The sequence below is a fragment of the Scyliorhinus canicula genome, chromosome 18 (assembly GCF_902713615.1).
Source record: "Scyliorhinus canicula chromosome 18, sScyCan1.1, whole genome shotgun sequence".
Lineage (NCBI taxonomy): Eukaryota > Metazoa > Chordata > Chondrichthyes > Carcharhiniformes > Scyliorhinidae > Scyliorhinus > Scyliorhinus canicula.
The window spans coordinates 66,178,636-66,195,623 of NC_052163.1; the positions used below are offsets into that span (position 1 = coordinate 66,178,636).

The 16,988-nt window shown below is 50.1% G+C and overlaps 1 protein-coding gene across 1 annotated transcript in view; it reads left to right on the top strand.

Moving 5' to 3' along the window:
* LOC119953224 (galanin receptor 2b-like) overlaps nt 1-14,839 on the top strand; it is a 29,104-nt gene extending 14,265 nt beyond the window's left edge. The window contains exon 2 of the mRNA XM_038777252.1: nt 14,021-14,839. Within this exon, the coding sequence (XP_038633180.1) occupies nt 14,021-14,768 (748 nt within the window). The 3' untranslated portion in view covers nt 14,769-14,839. The remainder of the gene's footprint in view (nt 1-14,020) is intronic.
* Nucleotides 14,840-16,988: the final 2,149 nt, after the last annotated feature.

The following is a 16,988-nucleotide window of genomic DNA, read 5'->3' on the forward strand; positions in this document are numbered from 1 at the left end:
CTCTTTTGGCTGAGCCGGCTGGAACCGTTGGCACGTTGGGCAATTGAGGACAGTGTTGCCGATGTCCTGATTGATGCCAGGCCAGTATACTGCCTCTCGGGCTCGCCGGCGATACTTTTCCACCCCCAGGTGACCCTTGTGGAGCTGGCCAAGGACGAGCTCTTGCATACTCTGTGGTATTACTATCCTGTCCAGTTTCATTAGTATGCCATCGACCACTGCCAGATCATCTTTTATATTGTAGAACTGTGGGCACTGGCCCTTTTGCCACCCGTCTGAGAGATGGCGCATAACCCGTTGGAGTAGAGGATCCTTGGCCATTTCTTGACGAATCTGTACGACCCTTTCGTCAGTGGCCGGAAAGTTGGATGCGCAGATTTCAACATGGGCGTCGATCTGGCAGACGAAGTCCGACTGCTTGCACTGCGTGGTGATGGAGCGAGAGAGCGCATCGGCCACAATGAGCTCCTTGCCCGGGGTGTAGACCAGGTCAAAATCATAGCGTCGGAGTTTGAGGAGGATGCATTGTAGGCTTGGCGTCATATCGTTGAGGTCCTTCTGTATGATGTGAACCAGTGGCCTGTTGTCCGTTTCGACCGTAAATTTGGGGAGTCCATACACGTAGTCATGGAATTTGTCAATCCCTGTGAGGAGGCCCAGGCACTCTTTCTAGATTTGAGCATAGCGCTGCTCAGTAGGTGTCATGGCTCTAGATGCATATGCGACTGGGGCCCAGGAGGAGGATTCGTCGCGCTGGAGGAGTACTGCCCCAATGCCAGCCTGGCTCGCGTAGGTGGAGATCTTCGTCTCCTTGGCGGGGTTGAAGAATGCCAGTACCGGAGCCTTGGTGAGTTTCGCCCTGAGTTCACGCCACTCTCGCTCATGAGCAGGGAGCCACTGGAAGTTGGTGGTTTTCTTTACAAGATTGCGGAGAGCTGTGGTGTGAGATGCAACGTTGTAGATAAACTTCCCAAGGAAGTTGACCATCCCCAGGAAGCGGAGGACCACCTTCTTGTCCTCCGGTGTCTTCATAGCATTGATCGGCGACACCTTATCTGCATCTGGCTGCACACCGAAAAGCGAAATATGGTCGCCGAGGAACTTTATTTCTGCTTGACCGAACGAGCATTTGGCTCTGTTGAGTCGGAGGCCATGCTCGTGACTCCTCTGGAACACCTGCTTGAGGCGATCAATGTGTTCCTGCGGAGTCGTGGACCAGAAAATGATGTCATCAGCGTACACTCGCACCCCCCTCGATGCCCTCCATCATTTGCTCCATTATTCGGTGGAACACCTCTGAGGCGGAGATGGTGCCAAAGGACATCCGGTTGTAACAGTAACAACCGAACTGGGTGTTAAATGTGCACAGCTTTCAACTGGACGCGTCCAGCTGTATTTGCCAAAACCCCTTGGAGGCATCCAGCTTCGTGAAAAACTTGGCGTGAGCCATTTCGCTGGTGAGCTCTTCGCGCTTAGGGATAGGGTAGTTTTCCCTCATGATGTTACAGTTCAAATCTTTGGGGTCGATACAAATGCGCAGTTCCCCTGACAGTTTTTTGACACAAACCATGGAGCTAACCCAGTCCGTGGGTTCCGTGACCTTAGAAATGACGCCCTGGTCCGGGAGGTCTTGCAGCTGCTGCTTGAGGTGGTCCTTAAGGGGTGCCGGCACCCGACGCAGTGCATGAACCACAGGTGTGGCATTCGGCTTCAAAAGAATCTTGTAAGTGTAGGGGAGTGTGCCCATACCCTCGAAGATGCTGTGGCATCGTGCAATGATGTCATTTAACTGGATTTGGAAGTTGGCATCTGGCAAGGCTGGTGCCTCAGTGGGCGACATGGAGTGAACCCGCTGCACAAGATTCAGGATCTTGCAGGCCTGAGCACCGAGCAAGGAAGCTTTGTTGGACCCTACAATTTTGAAACGTAGCGTGGCTCTCAATGAACGGTGCTATACCAGAAGCTGGCATGTGCCACTGGCACAATGGCATCGCCATTGTAGTCGAGAAGCTGGCAGGCCAATGGAAGGATGTTCGGCTTGACGTGGATGTTATCCAGGTCAGACTGCGAAATGAGATTAGCTGAAGCGCCGCTGTCCAGCCTGAAGCTGGACTATTGTTGACCCTTATGAAGGGAATAGATAGGATAGATGCGGGCAGGTTGTTTCCACTGGCGGATGAAAGCAGAACTAGGGGACATAGCCTCAAAATAAGGAGAAGTAGATTTAGGACTGAGTTTAGGCGGAACTTCTTCACCCAAAGGGTTGCGAATCTATGGAATTCCTTGCCCAGTGAAGCAGTTGAGGCTCCTTCATTAATTATTTTTAAGGTAAAGATAGATAGTTTTTTGAAGAATAAAGGGATTAAGGGTTATGGTGTTCGGGCCGGAAAGTGGAGCTGAGTCCACAAAAGATCAGCCATGATCTCATTGAATGGCGGAGCAGGCTCGAGGGGCCAGATGGCCTCATCACTGGGAGGGGCTTGGCCTTTTTTGAGGAAAGCGTCCTACGCTTGGTGATGATGCCCACCCGGAATGGGGATGTGAGATCCTCAGTGTCGGGATCTGGAACAATGTCGAAATCGGAGTCTGCAACGGTTTGCTGCACTGACCGGACGTTCCTGCGCTGCTGCTGGGATCGATGTGTGGTGGGCAGTTGAGCAGCTCTGCACAGGGCTGCGTAGTGGCCAAGCTTGCCACACTGGAGACAGTGTCAAGATTTTGCGGAACATTGCCACTTTAAGTGGGAGGAGCCACAGTTGTTGCATGTCATGGCGCTGACGTCAGGATGCTCCGTGCGCCACCGCGCATGCGCGGTGCGGTCGAACAATGTGCGCACCTGCGCAGTTCAGTCCTCGGCCTCGCCGTCCCCTCAGTCGTTGCGCGCATGCTTAGGAGCCCGGGAAAAGCGCGCAAAATGGCTGCCCTCATCCAGACTCAGGCCCTGGAGCTGTTTTACGGCCTGCATCCGCTCCGCGCTGTCTCTGCCGCCTTGATATGGGAGTATCGGTTAGTAGCGTGCTCATGTAGGACGCAGGTCTCGATGGCCATGGTGAGGGTGAACTGCTTCACTTTAAGGAGCTGCTGGCGAAGGGGACCCCGAAAACGATCAGGTCGCGGATCATGGAGTCGGAGGTGGAGCCGTAGTTACAGGATTGCGCGAGGAGACAGAGATGGGTTGAGAAGGACTGAAAAGGTTCACCCTTACCCTGAAGCCTCTGTTGGAACAAATAACGTTCAAAGCTCTTGTTTACTTCGATGTCACAGTGGCGTCGAACTTCAGAAGGACTGTTTTGAACTTTGTCTTGTCCTCACCTTCAGCAAAGGTGAGGGAGTAAAAAATGTGGATAGCGTGGTCCCTGGCTGTAGAGAGGAAGAGAGCGATCTTCCTGGCATCCGATGCGGCTTCGTGGTCAGTGGCTTCAAGATACAGCTGGAACTTCTGCTTGAAAATCTTCCAGTTGGTACTGAGGTTGCCTGCGATGCGGAGCTGCGGGGGTGGGCGGACGCTTTCCATGTTACTGGATGGCTGATCGCTGGTCAGAGGCAGATTATCTCAAGGTAGGTCCGTCAAACTCTAACATCACGCACTGGTACCATGATGTGTTGGGTATGCTGGGTCTGTGAGGACTGCGTTTACCATAGCGGTGAGAGAGACAGGCTTCCAACACTTGGAGAACTGCTACTCTATTTTATTGAACTTTTATTTTAACAGTGGGTTGACACTATGCTGAGTTGACTGGAGACCTGAGGTAACCTGACCAGACTACCTTACTACCACATGGTGGATGTTCTAGTTGTTGCTCACGGGCTCTGGCTGTCTCAGAGGCTGCGTCCCAAGAGAGCGGGAAAACTAGTGCCCTCTGGCTTTATAGTGGCCGTGTCCTGTCTGTTGATTGGTTGCTGTGTTCTGTGTGTTCATTGGTCATCCTGTGTGTCAATCAATGTCTGTTTGTGCACCATCATATAATTGTGTGTATATTATGACACACCTAAACGACACATCTTTGGACTGTGGAGGAAACTGGAGTACCCGGAGGAAAGCCACACAGACACGAGGAGAACCTGCAAACTCCACACAGTCACCCGATACCAGAATGATACATAAGAACATAAGAACTAGGAGCAGGAGTAGGCCATCTGGCCCCTCGAGCCTGCTCCGCCATTCAATGAGATCATGGCTGATCTTATGTGTACTCAGCTTCACTTTCCGTCCCGAACACCATAACCCTTAATCCCTTTATTCTTCAAAAAACTATCTATCTTTACCTTAAAAACATTTAATGAAGGAGCCTCAACTGCTTCACTGGGCAAGGAATTCCATAGATTCACAACCCTTTGGGTGAAGAAGTTCTGCCTAAACTCAGTCCTAAATCTACTTCCCCTTATTTTGAGGCTATGTCCCCTAGTTCTGCTGTCACCCGCCAGTGGAAACAACCTGCCCGCATCTATCCTATCTATTCCCTTCATAATTTTAAATGTTTCTATAAGTTCCCCCCTCATCCTTCTAAATTCCAACGAGTACAGTCCCAGTCTACTCAACCTCTCCTCATAATCCAACCCCTTCAGCTCTGGGATTAACCTAGTGGATCTCCTCTGCACACCCTCCAGTGCCAGTACATCCTTTCTCAAGTAAGGAGACCAAAACTGAACACAATACTCCAGGTGTGGCCTCACTAACACCTTATACAATTGCAACATAACCTCCCTAGTCTTAAACTCCATCCCTCGAGCAATGAAGGACAAAATTCCATTTGCCTTCTTAATCACCTGTTGCACCTGTAAACCAACTTTCTGTGACTCATGCACGAGCACACCCAGGTCTCTCTGCACAGCGGCATGCTTTAATATTTTATTGTTTAAATAATAACCCCGTTTGCTGTTATTCCTACCAAAATGGATAACCTCACATTTGTCAACATACCAAGCCCATAAGACCATAAGATGCAGGGGCAGTAGTAGGCCACTCGGCCCATCGTATCTGCTCCGCTATTCAATCTCTCCTCATAAGAAGATCCCTCCATACTTGGGGTCAACCTAGTGAACCTTCTCTGAACTGCATCTGATGATATGTTTCCTTAGATAAGATCAAAAATTTTCACAGTATTCACACTGTGGTCGTGCCTTGTACAATTTTAGCAGGACTTCTCTATTTTTAATGTCCATTCCCTTTGAAATAAAGGCCAACATTCCGTTTGTCTTCTCTATTACCTGCTGAACATGCATGCTAGCTTTTTGTGATTGCGCACGAGGAAATCACATTTGTGTTTAGTTTGCAGTTGCTGGTTTTTGGTATGCACTTCCAGCTCCCCTCAGCAACATTCCTTAAATGCATTCATTCCACTTGTGCATAACTGCAGTGTTGTTGAAGCTAGGTTGGACTGTAAGCATGAGGAGGACACAAAGAAGCTGGAAAGAGATGTAGAAGTGAGATGAAAAGAAGATGGCAGATGGAGTATTATGTGGGGAAGTGTGAAAGTAGTACTTCGGGGGTAAGAATGGAAAAGCATAATGGGCGGTACTCTCCGCTCCCGGGACTAAGTGCCCGCGCCATCGTAAACGCCATCGCGTTTCACGATGGCGCAAACAGGTCCCCAGCACAACCTATTCTGGCCCCCACAGGGGCCCAGCACGGCGCTGGAGTGGTTCACGCCACTCCAGCGTCCCTACACGGTGCCAAATGGGCGCCACGCCAACCCACGCATGTGCAGTTGGGGCAGATCAATCCTGCGCATGCGCAGTTGGGCCGCGCCATCCCGCGCATGCGCGGGGAACTTCTTATGTGCACCGGCCCCTCACTAACATGGCGCCGGTGTTCTGGGGCCAGCCGCGGAAGGAGGTAGGCCCGGGGGGGGGAAGAGGCCGGCCCGTCGATCGGTGGGCCCCGATCGCAGGCCAGACCCCATTGGAGGCTCCCCCCCCGGTGAAGTAGCCCCCCCCCCCCCCCTTCCCAGCATTTCCGCACAGTTCCCGCCGGCAGCGACCAGGGGTGGACCACGTCGGCGTGAAGCTGTCGTGTCGGAGAGGCCACTCGGCCCAACCGGGCCAGAGAATCACCGCTCGCCGTTTGCGGCGATTCTCCGAGCGGCCCGGGGCGATTTGCGCAGCGTTGGTTTCGGGGGGGGGGTGAGGGTGGGAGAATCGCGTGTGGAGGCCGGGACGACATGGCGCGATTCGCACGGCACCCCGGCAATTCTCCCACCCAGAGTGGGGGGGGGGGGAGAAATACCGCCCAATATATTTTAAAAGACATGAATCTTCAAAATGTTGATATTCAGAAAGACTTGCATGTACATGAAACCCAATAAGCAATTCGGAAAGCAATAGACGTGTTGGTCTTGACTGGACGGGGATTGAAGTACAAGGATAAAGAAGTCTTGCTCCAATTGTGTAGGGCTTTAGTGAGACCATACCTGGATTGTTGTGTGCGGCTTGGTTTCCATATTTAAAGCAGGATACACATTGGAGGCAATACATCAAAGGTTCACTAGCTTCGCTCCTGGGATGAGATGGTTGAGAGACAGAGTAAATTGGGCCTATACTCTCTTGAGTTTAGCAGAATGAGAGGTGTTCTCAGGGAAACATTCACGATTCCTAAGGGGTTAGACACTAATAATCTAATAATCTTTATTAGTGTCACGAGTAGGCTTATGTTAACGCTGCAATGAAATGAGAGGTTGTCGATTAATTTAGGATTGAGAGTAGGAGACATTTCCTCACTGTCAGGGTTATGAATGTTTGGAATTCTCTACCAGAAAGGTTATGGGGCGGAATTCTCCGCTCCCCTCGTGGCGTGGGAGAATCGTGGGAGGGCCTCCCGACATTTTTCACGTTCCCCTGGCGCCCCCAGCGATTCTACCCCCCCCCCCCCCCCCCCCCCCCCCCCCCCACCGGGCTCGGAAAAATCACCGCTCGCCGTTTTTTACGGCAAAACTCCGAGCCCGGTGGGCCAAGCGCCCGGCCCTTCACACCCATTTCAACACAGCAGCAACCACACCTGGTCGCTGCATTCGTGAAATGGGTGCCAGATGCCCATTTGGGGCATCTAGGGGCCCGATTGGCACGGGAGCACCACGACTGTGCTCGGGAGGGGACAGGCCCACGATCGGTACCCACCGATCGTCGGGCCAGCGTTCAAAATGGACGCACTCTTTCCCCTCCGTCGCCCGGCAAGATCAAGCCGCCACGTCTTGCCGGGCGGCTGAGGAGAAAGACGGCCACCGCGCATGCGCGGTTCGCGCCGTCTGCGCGATGAAGTCATCCGCGCATGCCCGGGTTGAAACCGGGCAACCCACGCATGCGCGGATGACTTCACATTCGCGGCGTGACGAGGTCGCGGCCGGGAATGACGGGGGCCCGCTCCTAGCACCCCGGGTGGGGGTGAATTAGGTGCGGGGGGCGGGCTCCGAGGCCGACGTGAACCTCGGCCGAGTTCACGACGGCCTTCACGACTTCGGCCCCCTGCGGAGATTTCCGCCCATGGTGCTCCATCCTGGAGTATACTCAAGGCTGAAATATGGGCCGTATTCTCCGCAGGGGACCGAATTCGTGAAGGCCGTCGTGAACTCGGCCGAGGTTCACGACGGCCTCGGAGCTCGCTCCCCGCACCTAATTCACCCCCACCCGGGGGACTAGGAGTGGGCCTCCGTCTTTCTCGGCAGCGACCTCGTCACGCCGAGAATGTGAAGTCATCCGCGCATGCGCGGGTTGCCAGTTCCAACCCGCGCATGCGCGGATGACTTCATCACGCAGACGGCACGAACCCGCACATGCGCAGTGGCCGTCTTTCTCCTCAGCCGCCCGGCAAGACGTGGCGGCTTGATCTTGCTGGGCGGCGGAGGGGAAAGAGTGCGTCCGTTTTGGACGCTGGCCCGACGATTGGTGGGCACCGATCGCGGGCCTGTCCCCTCCCGAGCACAGTCGTGATGCTCCCGTGCCAATCGGGCCCCTAGATGCCCCAAACGGGCATCTGGCGCCCGTTTCACGAATGCAGCGACCAGGTGTGGTTGCTGCCGTGGTGAAACGGGCGTGAAGGGCTGGCCGCTTGGCCCATCGGGCTCTGAGAATCGCCGTTCGCCGTAGAAAATGGCGAGCAGCGATTTTTCCGAGCAGGGGGAGGAGAATCGCTGGGGGCGCCAGGGGGGCATAAAATATGTCGGGAGGCCCTCCCACAATTCTCTCACGCCACGTGGGGAGCGGAGAATTCCGCCCTTGGTCTCTTAGGGATCCAAGGGGACCAGATGGGAGAGCGGAGCTGTGGCAGAAGATGAGCCATGAGTGTACTGAATGAACATAGTACATATAGTACAGAAGGAGGCCATTTGGCCCATCGCGTCTGCACCGACACACTTAAGCCCTCACTTCCACCCTATCCCCGTAACCCAATAACCCCTCCTAATCTTTTTGGTCACTAAGGGCAATTTATCATGGCCAATCCAACTAACGGAATGACGGGCAGACCAGACCACAGTCTACTCCGTCTCTTAGTCATGAAGTTCCCACGTAAATATAATCATCATAACTTCAGTCAGTTGTGAGTTGGTCTGGCAGGGAGCTGGCACAGACACAAAATAACGAATGGCCTCTTTTTTTTCTCTTTTTAAAATAAATTTAGAGAACCCAATTCATTTTTTTTCCAATTAAGCGGCAATTTAGCGTGGCCAATTCACCTACCCTGCACATCTTTGGGTTGTGGGGGCGAAACCCACGCAGACACGAGGAGAATGTGCAAACTCCACACGGACAGTGACCCAGAGCCGGGATCGAACCTGGGACCTCGGTGCCGTGAGGCGGCAGTGCTAGACACTGTGCCACCGTGCTGCCCATGGCCTCTTTTTCTGGTGTAACCATTCTGTGATACTATCTGCACACTCACTTCATTGAACTTAGCCCTTTTAAAGTTACAAACAGGTCTCCTGGGAATTTGGATCGTGATAAAACTGGATGATTTTGCTGTTCTGGTCTCCTGCGATACTCCAGTTTCTAATTCCTTTCCATTTTCAATGTCATTAACAAATACCGCATGAGGATGAACATTGCTTCTCCTGCCTTTCTTTACACACTGAGCAGTCAGGCAATATGTTAATTAACTCTGACTGAACTCACTTGGGTTTATATTTGGTTGATTAAAATATCCCTGTAAAGCAATCTTGCTGCTCTCACACACCCTTTGCAATAAATTGTCCTCCTACTTGTCTGTCTACGGTGCTCTATAGCAGACCTATATTCGCTTGGATCTTCTTGCATTTGAGATGTTTAACCATTTTGTAGCTGTCTCCCACCCATGAGGTCAACTCCAGCCACACTTGCACAGTTTTGGTCTCCTTACTTGAGAAAAAATATATTGACACTGGAGAGAGTTCAGAGGAGATTCACTAGGATGATTCTGGAGTTGAGATGATTAACTTATGAGGAGAGACTGAGTAGACTGAGACGATACTCATTGGAATTTAGAAGAATGGGGGGGGAATCTGATAGAAACAAATAAAATTATAAAGGGAATAGATAGGATACGAGCAGGGAGGTTGCTTCCAATGGAGGGTGAAACTGGAACTAGGGGGCATAGCTCAAAAAAAGGGTGAGCAGATTTAGGACTGAGTTGAGAAGAAACCTCTTCACCCAAAGGGTTGTAAATCTGTGGAATTCCCTGCCCAGTGAAGCAGTTGAGGCTCCTTCATTGATTGTTTTTAAGGCAAAGCTAGATTGATCTTTGAACAGTAAAGGAATTAGGGGTTATGGTGTGCGGGTGGGTAAGTGGAGGTGAGTCCACAAAACGATCAGCCATGATCTTACTGAATGGCGGAGCAGGCTCGAGGGGCCAGATGGCCCACTCCTGCTCCTAGTTCTCACGTTCTTATGTTCATTTACACTCAGCCCCTTCCCCACTGTGTCCCTGAGATAACAGGTGATTCTGTCTCCTTTCTGAACAAACAGTACCCTAGGAGTGCACATTCACTCCAACCCCTTCTTGTAATAATTCTGAGTCTAAGTCCCTTTTGTTTTTGCTGACCGGTGCGAAGACCTCTCATTTTCGTTCTCAAAACAATTTTGTAATTTTGGAAGTCTCTCTTAGAATCCCCCCCACCCATCCTTTAATCTTCCCTGTTGTAGTGAATAGTGGCCTAATCTGTTAACAAATTCATATTAGCAATCCTGTTGCACTTGAATATCACCAAGAGCAGAAAATAGCATGAGAGGCATCACTGAAATTAACTCATATCATGTTCTTTGAATCACCAAGGATAGAAACATTTCTCCATACTTAATTTTTTTAATTAATTATTTGCCCTTAAAACATCCTCAACTTTGTGGTGCCATCACTGTCATATTTAGTTCCAAAATTGGCCTTATAATAATAATAATCTTTATTAGTGCCACAATTAGGCTTACATTAACACTGCAATCATAGAATTTACAGTGCAGAAGGAGGCCGTTCGGCCCATCGAGTCTGCACCGGCCCTTACAAAGAGCACCTACTGAAGCCCATGTATCTATCCTGTCTCCTTAACCCAGTAACCCCCACTTAACATTTTCTGGACACTAAGACCAATTTAGCATGGCCAATCCACCTAACCTGCACCCGGAGGAAACCCAAGCAGACACGGGGAGAATGTGTAGACTCCGCACAGACAGTGAGCCAGCCGGGAATCGAACCTGGGACCCTGGAGCTGTGAAGCAACTGTGATAACCACTGTGCTACCGTGCTGCCCACCCATTGTATGAAAGAGGGGAGAAAATAAAGTTTTGCAATGAAGTTACTGTGAAAATCTCCTCGTCGTCACACTCCGGCACCCGTTCGGGTACACGGAGGGAGAATTCAGATTGTCCAATTCACCTAACAAGCACATCTTTCAGGACTTTGTCTTAGCGCGTAACCAATCAGGCTTCACAACTTCTTCCGACTTGACATTATCTTTCTGTGATGTCCTGGCTCGATTAATTGGGATCAAAGTAACATTTTCTTAATTGGATCACTGATTCCATGTTACTCCAGACCTAGATAAAAGCAAATCACTGTGAATGCTGGAATCTGAAACAAAAACAGAAAATACTGGGAAATCTCAGTAGGTCTGAGAGCCTCTGTGGAGAGAGAAGGGAGCTAACGTTTCGAGTCTGGATGAATCTTCGTCAGAGCTTTGACAGAGTCATCCAGGCTCAAAATTTTATCTCCCCCCCCTCTCTCACAGATGCTGCCAGACCTGCTGTGATTGTCCAGCATTTTCTGTTTTTATTAACTTCAGACCTGCTTAATATCTAAACCAGTATATTTGAAAGCCCTGAAGGTCGTTATATCCAATCTTCAATTCCACTTTAATCTTATTAATAACACATTTCTCAAATTCCCCAGTAGCCCCCATATCATCAACGTGCATCGTGAAGATGCCTGAAAGTTTCTCCTTTTGACACTAATAAAACATTGCAGTATCTGCTTCTAATTGAGCACAGCTTGATTTCAGCAAAACAGATCTCATCGGAAAATATCAGATGCCCGAGACACGATTCAGCCCAACACAATGTTTTGTTGTCTTGGTTTCCCTTCTGAATCACTTGCCTCTTTAGGTGGTTTCAGGAATCAAAGAATCCCTACAGTGCAGAAGGAGTTTATTCGGCCCATCGAGTCTGCACTGACCCTCTGAAAGAGCACCCTACCTAGGCTCACTCCCCGTGCTCTATTCCCGTAACCCCACACAGCCCTTTGGACAATAAGACTAAGGTTCAGACTAATTTTCACTTTGGGATATTAGTGAAATCCTGCAACCCATTACTAGTCACAGCCCTCCAATCAGAAAAGCACCCTTCCATTGCTACTCTCTGCCTTCTATGACCTAGCCAGTTCTGTATCCATCTTGCCAGCTCACCCCTGATCCCATGTGACTTCGCCTTTTGTACCAGTCTGCCATGAGGGACCTTGTCAAAGGCCTTACTAAAGTCCATAAACACAACATCCACTGCCCTACCTGCATCAATCATCTTTGTGACCTCTTCGAAAAACTCTATCATTAGTGATTTTCTGAATGTAAAGCTGTGACTAGCGGTGTTCCACAGGGATCAGCTCTGGGGCCTTTGTTGATCGTAGTGTATCTAAATGATTTGGAAGAAAATGTAGCTGGTCTGATTAGTAAGTACAAAGATGACACAGCATGGTTCGATTCCCGTACCAGCCTCCCCGAACAGGTGCCGGAATGTGGCGACTAGGGGCTTTTCACAGTAACTTCATTGAAGCCTACTCGTGACAATAAGCAATTTTCAATTTCAGTTTTTTCAATTAAAAAAATTGGTGGAGTTGCAGATAGTGAAGAGGATTGTCAGAAGGTACAGCAGGATATAAACTGGTTGGAGTCTTGGGCGGAAAAATGGCAGATGGAGTTTAATCCGACAAGTGTGAGGTAATGCATTTTGGAAGGTCCAATGCACGTAGGAATTACACAATAAATGGTAGAACTCTTGCGAATACTGACAGGCAATGAGATTTGAGCATGCATGTCCACCGATCACTGAAAGTGGCAACGCATGTGGATAAGGTGGTCAAGAAGGCATACGGCATACTGGCCTTCATTGGTCAGGGCATTGAATAGAAATATTGGCAAGTCATGTTGTAGTTGTACAGGACCTTAGTTAGGCCTCATTTGGAATATTGTGTACAATTCTGATCGCCACACTACCAGAAACTGTGGATGCTTTGGAGAGGGTACAGAAGCGTTTAACTAGGATGTTGCCTGGTCTGGAGGGCAGTAGCTATGAGGAGAGGTTAGATAAACTCGGTCTGTTCTCACTGGAATGACGGAGGTTGAGAGCCAACCTGATCGAGGTCTACAAGATTATGAATGGCATGGACAGAGGGGATAGTCAGATGCTTTTTCCTAGGGTAGGAGAGTCAAGTACTCGGGGTCATAGGTTTAAAGTGCACAGGAAAAAGTTTAGAACAGGTTTTTTACACAGAAGGTGGTAAATGTATGGAACGCGCTGTCTGGGGAGGTGGTGGGAACAGATACGATAGTGGCTTTTAAGGGACATCTAAACATATATATGAAGAGGGTGGAAATGGAAGGATACGGACTCCGTAAGTGCAGACTGTTTCAGTTTAGGCAGGTACCATGGTTGGCGCAGCTTGGAGGGCCGAAGGGCCTGTTCCTGTGCTGTATTCGAACAAAGAACAAAGAACAAAAAAAGTACAGCACAGGAACAGTCCCTTCGGCCCTCCAAACCCGTGCCGACCATGCTGCCCGACTAAACTACAATCTTCTACACTTCCTGGGTCCGTATCCCTCTATTCCCATCCTATTCATGTATTTGTCAAGATGCCCCTTAAATCTCACTGTCGTCTCTGCTTCCACCACCTCCTCCAGCAGCGAGTTCCAGGCACCCACTACCCTCTGTGTAAAGAACTTGCCTCGTACATCTCCTCTGAACCTTCCCCCTCGCACCTTAAACCTATGCCCCCTAGTAATTCACCCCTCTACCCTGGGGAAAAGTTCTTTGTTCTTTATTAACACGGAGAATGTACAAACTCCACACAGTCACCCGAGGCCGGAATTGAACTTGGGTCCCTGGAGCTGTGAGACAGCAGTGCTAACCACTATGTCGCCATGCCGTCCTTTGAGAACTTCATTGAGAAATGGTGGAGTGTGGGGATGGGGGTATTTGAAGACAAGGGCAATCAATTTACAAGGGCACATGAAACTCAATGGAGTTTGGCAAGGGCAATGGTACAGGACTGGTGGGAGAGACCTTGGAATGCCGAGTTCTGAATTAACTGGAATTTAACTGGACCAGATTTGTAATATTGTGCATGGTGCACTATCAGGAATGTATTTAACACAATTCCCTGGTTCCGCCACAGGCTGTTTCCACTATAAGAGGGTGAAATTTGTCTTGTGTTACAGTGGAAAACTGAATGTCAATTCACTATTGGCCTCTTTGTTAGCAACCAATGCAAATTGAATCCCTTAAATCTGTCACGATAGTATTTTGTGTAAAATTCTAGTTTGATTAAACCCATGGTTTCTGACCTCCTATCTTGCAGGTATTTGGCGATTCGCTACCCACTGCGCTCTCGGGAGCTACGGACTCCTCGAAATGCTCTGACTGCCATCTGCATCATCTGGGGAATGTCACTTCTGTTTGCGGGCCCTTACCTCAGCTACTACCAAGTGGTCCATTACAGAGACATGACGCTCTGCTTCCCAGTCTGGGATGACTACAGACGCAAGATTATGGACCTTTCCACCTTCATCTTTGGGTACATCATCCCAGTGTTGATCCTGAGCTTGGCCTATACCAGGACCATCAGGTATCTCTGGACTGCCGTAGATCCTATTGAAGACATGTCTGAGTCAAAGAAAGCCAAGCGTAAGGTCACTAAGATGATTATCATTGTGGCTGTCCTGTTCTGCCTCTGCTGGTTGCCCCATCACCTGGTTATCTTGTGTTTCTGGTTTGGCCACTTCCCACTCAACCAGGCCACCTATGTCTTCAGGCTCCTATCACACTGCATGTCCTATGCCAACTCCTGCCTCAATCCCATTGTCTATGCCTTGGTCTCTAAACATTTCCGCAAAGGCTTCAAGAAAGTCTTCAATTGCCTGCTGCAGAAAACAGTTGTCAATAAAGTGCATGTGGTGCAGGTGGCCCACACAGAGGCAGGCTCGACAGAGGCATTGCACATCAGTGAACACAACAACCCAACAAGCAGCCGGCAGTGGAACCAGCCGCGCCCTGAAGGGCACAAGGTGTCACCACCAAGAACCTTCCTGGCCTTCAATGTGACCTAAGACCCTGGAAATGAGCCAGCGAAAGATTGACCTGATTAGGTGGATTGCTTTGTGTTTCTAAAATCTCCCATGCAGAGAACATGCAAAAATGAAAAAGAGCAATTTGCAACTGAAGAGTCAAACAAAAAACAAAACTAGTCCGGGTATTATTAATAGAGAGAGATTGTAAAGCAGATAAAAGGTGGCTTGTCACATGAGCTGTGAAAACATTTAAAAATGCAGACATCGTTTGGGATATGGACCCAGTCAAAAGTCCCTGTTCTGAATGTTAAGTGTGTGCGAATCTTCAGAAATAGCACACATGATTTTATTATTATCTATTCAGCACCAGAACGATGAAGCTACAGCTATGGCACAGAGCAGAGTTTACTGGCATGGGGATAGCTGTGAAATGCTATTGGTTGATTGATGGATTTTGTCTGCGGACTCCCACTCTATCAAATAGCAGCCAGTGGCACAAAACAAACACAACGCACTTAAGCTTTGAGTGTTAAATTACCAGGGCAGTTTGTCAAATTTAGCTTGTATTCTCTTGACTTTAGAAGATCGAGGTGATCTGATCACCTCATAATATTAGCAGATTTTGATTGGGTAAATAGAAAAAAATTATTCCCTCTATTGGACAAACTGAGATTGAGTTAATCATAGATTATCATAGAATTTACAGTGCAGAATGAGGCCACTCGGCCCATCGAGTCTGCACCGGCTCTTGGAAAGAGCACCCTACCCAAGGTCAACACCTCCACCCTATCTCCATAACCTAGTAACCCCACCCAACACTAAGGGCAATTTTGGACAATAAGGGCAATTAATCATGGCCAATCCACCTAACCTGCACATCTTTGGACTGTGGGAGGAAACCAGAGCACCCGGAGGAAACCCACGCAGACACGGGGAGGAAGTGTAGACTCCGCAGAGACAGTGACCCGAGCCGGAATAGAACCTGGGACTCTGGAGCTATGACGCAATTGTGCTATCCACAATGCTACCGTGCTGCCCCAAGATGCACCTTTTTCCCAAAGGGAAGTAGAAACTCTCTTACCCCAAAAGATTATGGGCGGAATTCTCCGCTCCCCGCGTGGCGTGGGAGAACCGTGGGAGGGCCTCCCGACATTTTTTATACTCCCCTGGCGCCCCCAGCGATTCCCCCCCCCCCCCCCCCCCCCCCCCCCCCGCTCGGAAAAATCTGCGCTCGTTCGCCGTTTTTCACGGCGAACAGTGATTCTCCGAGCCCGGTGGGCCGAGCGGCCGGCCATTCACGCCCGTTTCAACACGGCAGCAACCACACCTGTTTGCTGCATTCGTGAAACGGGCGCCAGATGCACGTTTGGGGCATCTAGGGGCCCGATTGGGACGGGAGCACCTCGACTGTGCTCGGGAGGGGACAGGCCCAGGATCGGTGCCCACCGATCATCGGGCCAGCGTCGAAAACAGACGCACTCTTTCCCCTCCGCCGCCTGGCAAGATCAAGCCGCCACGTCTTGCCGGGCGAGAGGAGAAAGACGTCCACCGCGCATGCGCGTGTTCGTGCCGTCTGCGCGATGAAGTCATCCGCGCATGCGCGGGTTGGAACCGGCAACCCGCGCATGTGCGGATGACTTCACATTCTCGGCGTGACGAGGTCGCTGCCGAGAAAGACGGAGTCCCGCTCCTAGTCCCCCGGGTGGGGGTGAATTAGGTGCGGGGAGCGGGCTCCTAGGCCGTCGTGAACCTCGGCCGAGTTCACGACAGCCTTCACGAATTCGGCCCCCTGCGGAGAATTCCGCCCTCTAGATTCTGTGGGAGAATTAGAATTTTCAAGGCAGAGAATATATTTTTGCTGGGAAAGAGTTTCATTGTGATTTGAAGCAAGGGCAGGTGAATGGAGTTGAGCCACAGATCAGCTTAGATCAGATTGAATGGCTGATTAGCCTGTGGGCCTTCTCCTGTTCCTGGTTTCCTCAGATCAGTTGACCTAGCTTTGCTTATGTTACTTGACAGCACCTGCCTTGCAAAGGATTATCTGACCCCCACACTCCATTGGCTGGTCAGGACAAAGAACGTGCTTGCATTTATCTAGGTCCTACCCGTAGCTCTCAAACATCCCAAAGTGAATAACACTGCAGTGTAGTGCTTGATGTCATGTGAGTAAACATGGAGACTGTTTGGTGCATAACCGCATAAACAATAATGCGATGGATGACAAGTTATCCAGTTATCTTGTTCTGGGTGGTATTGGAA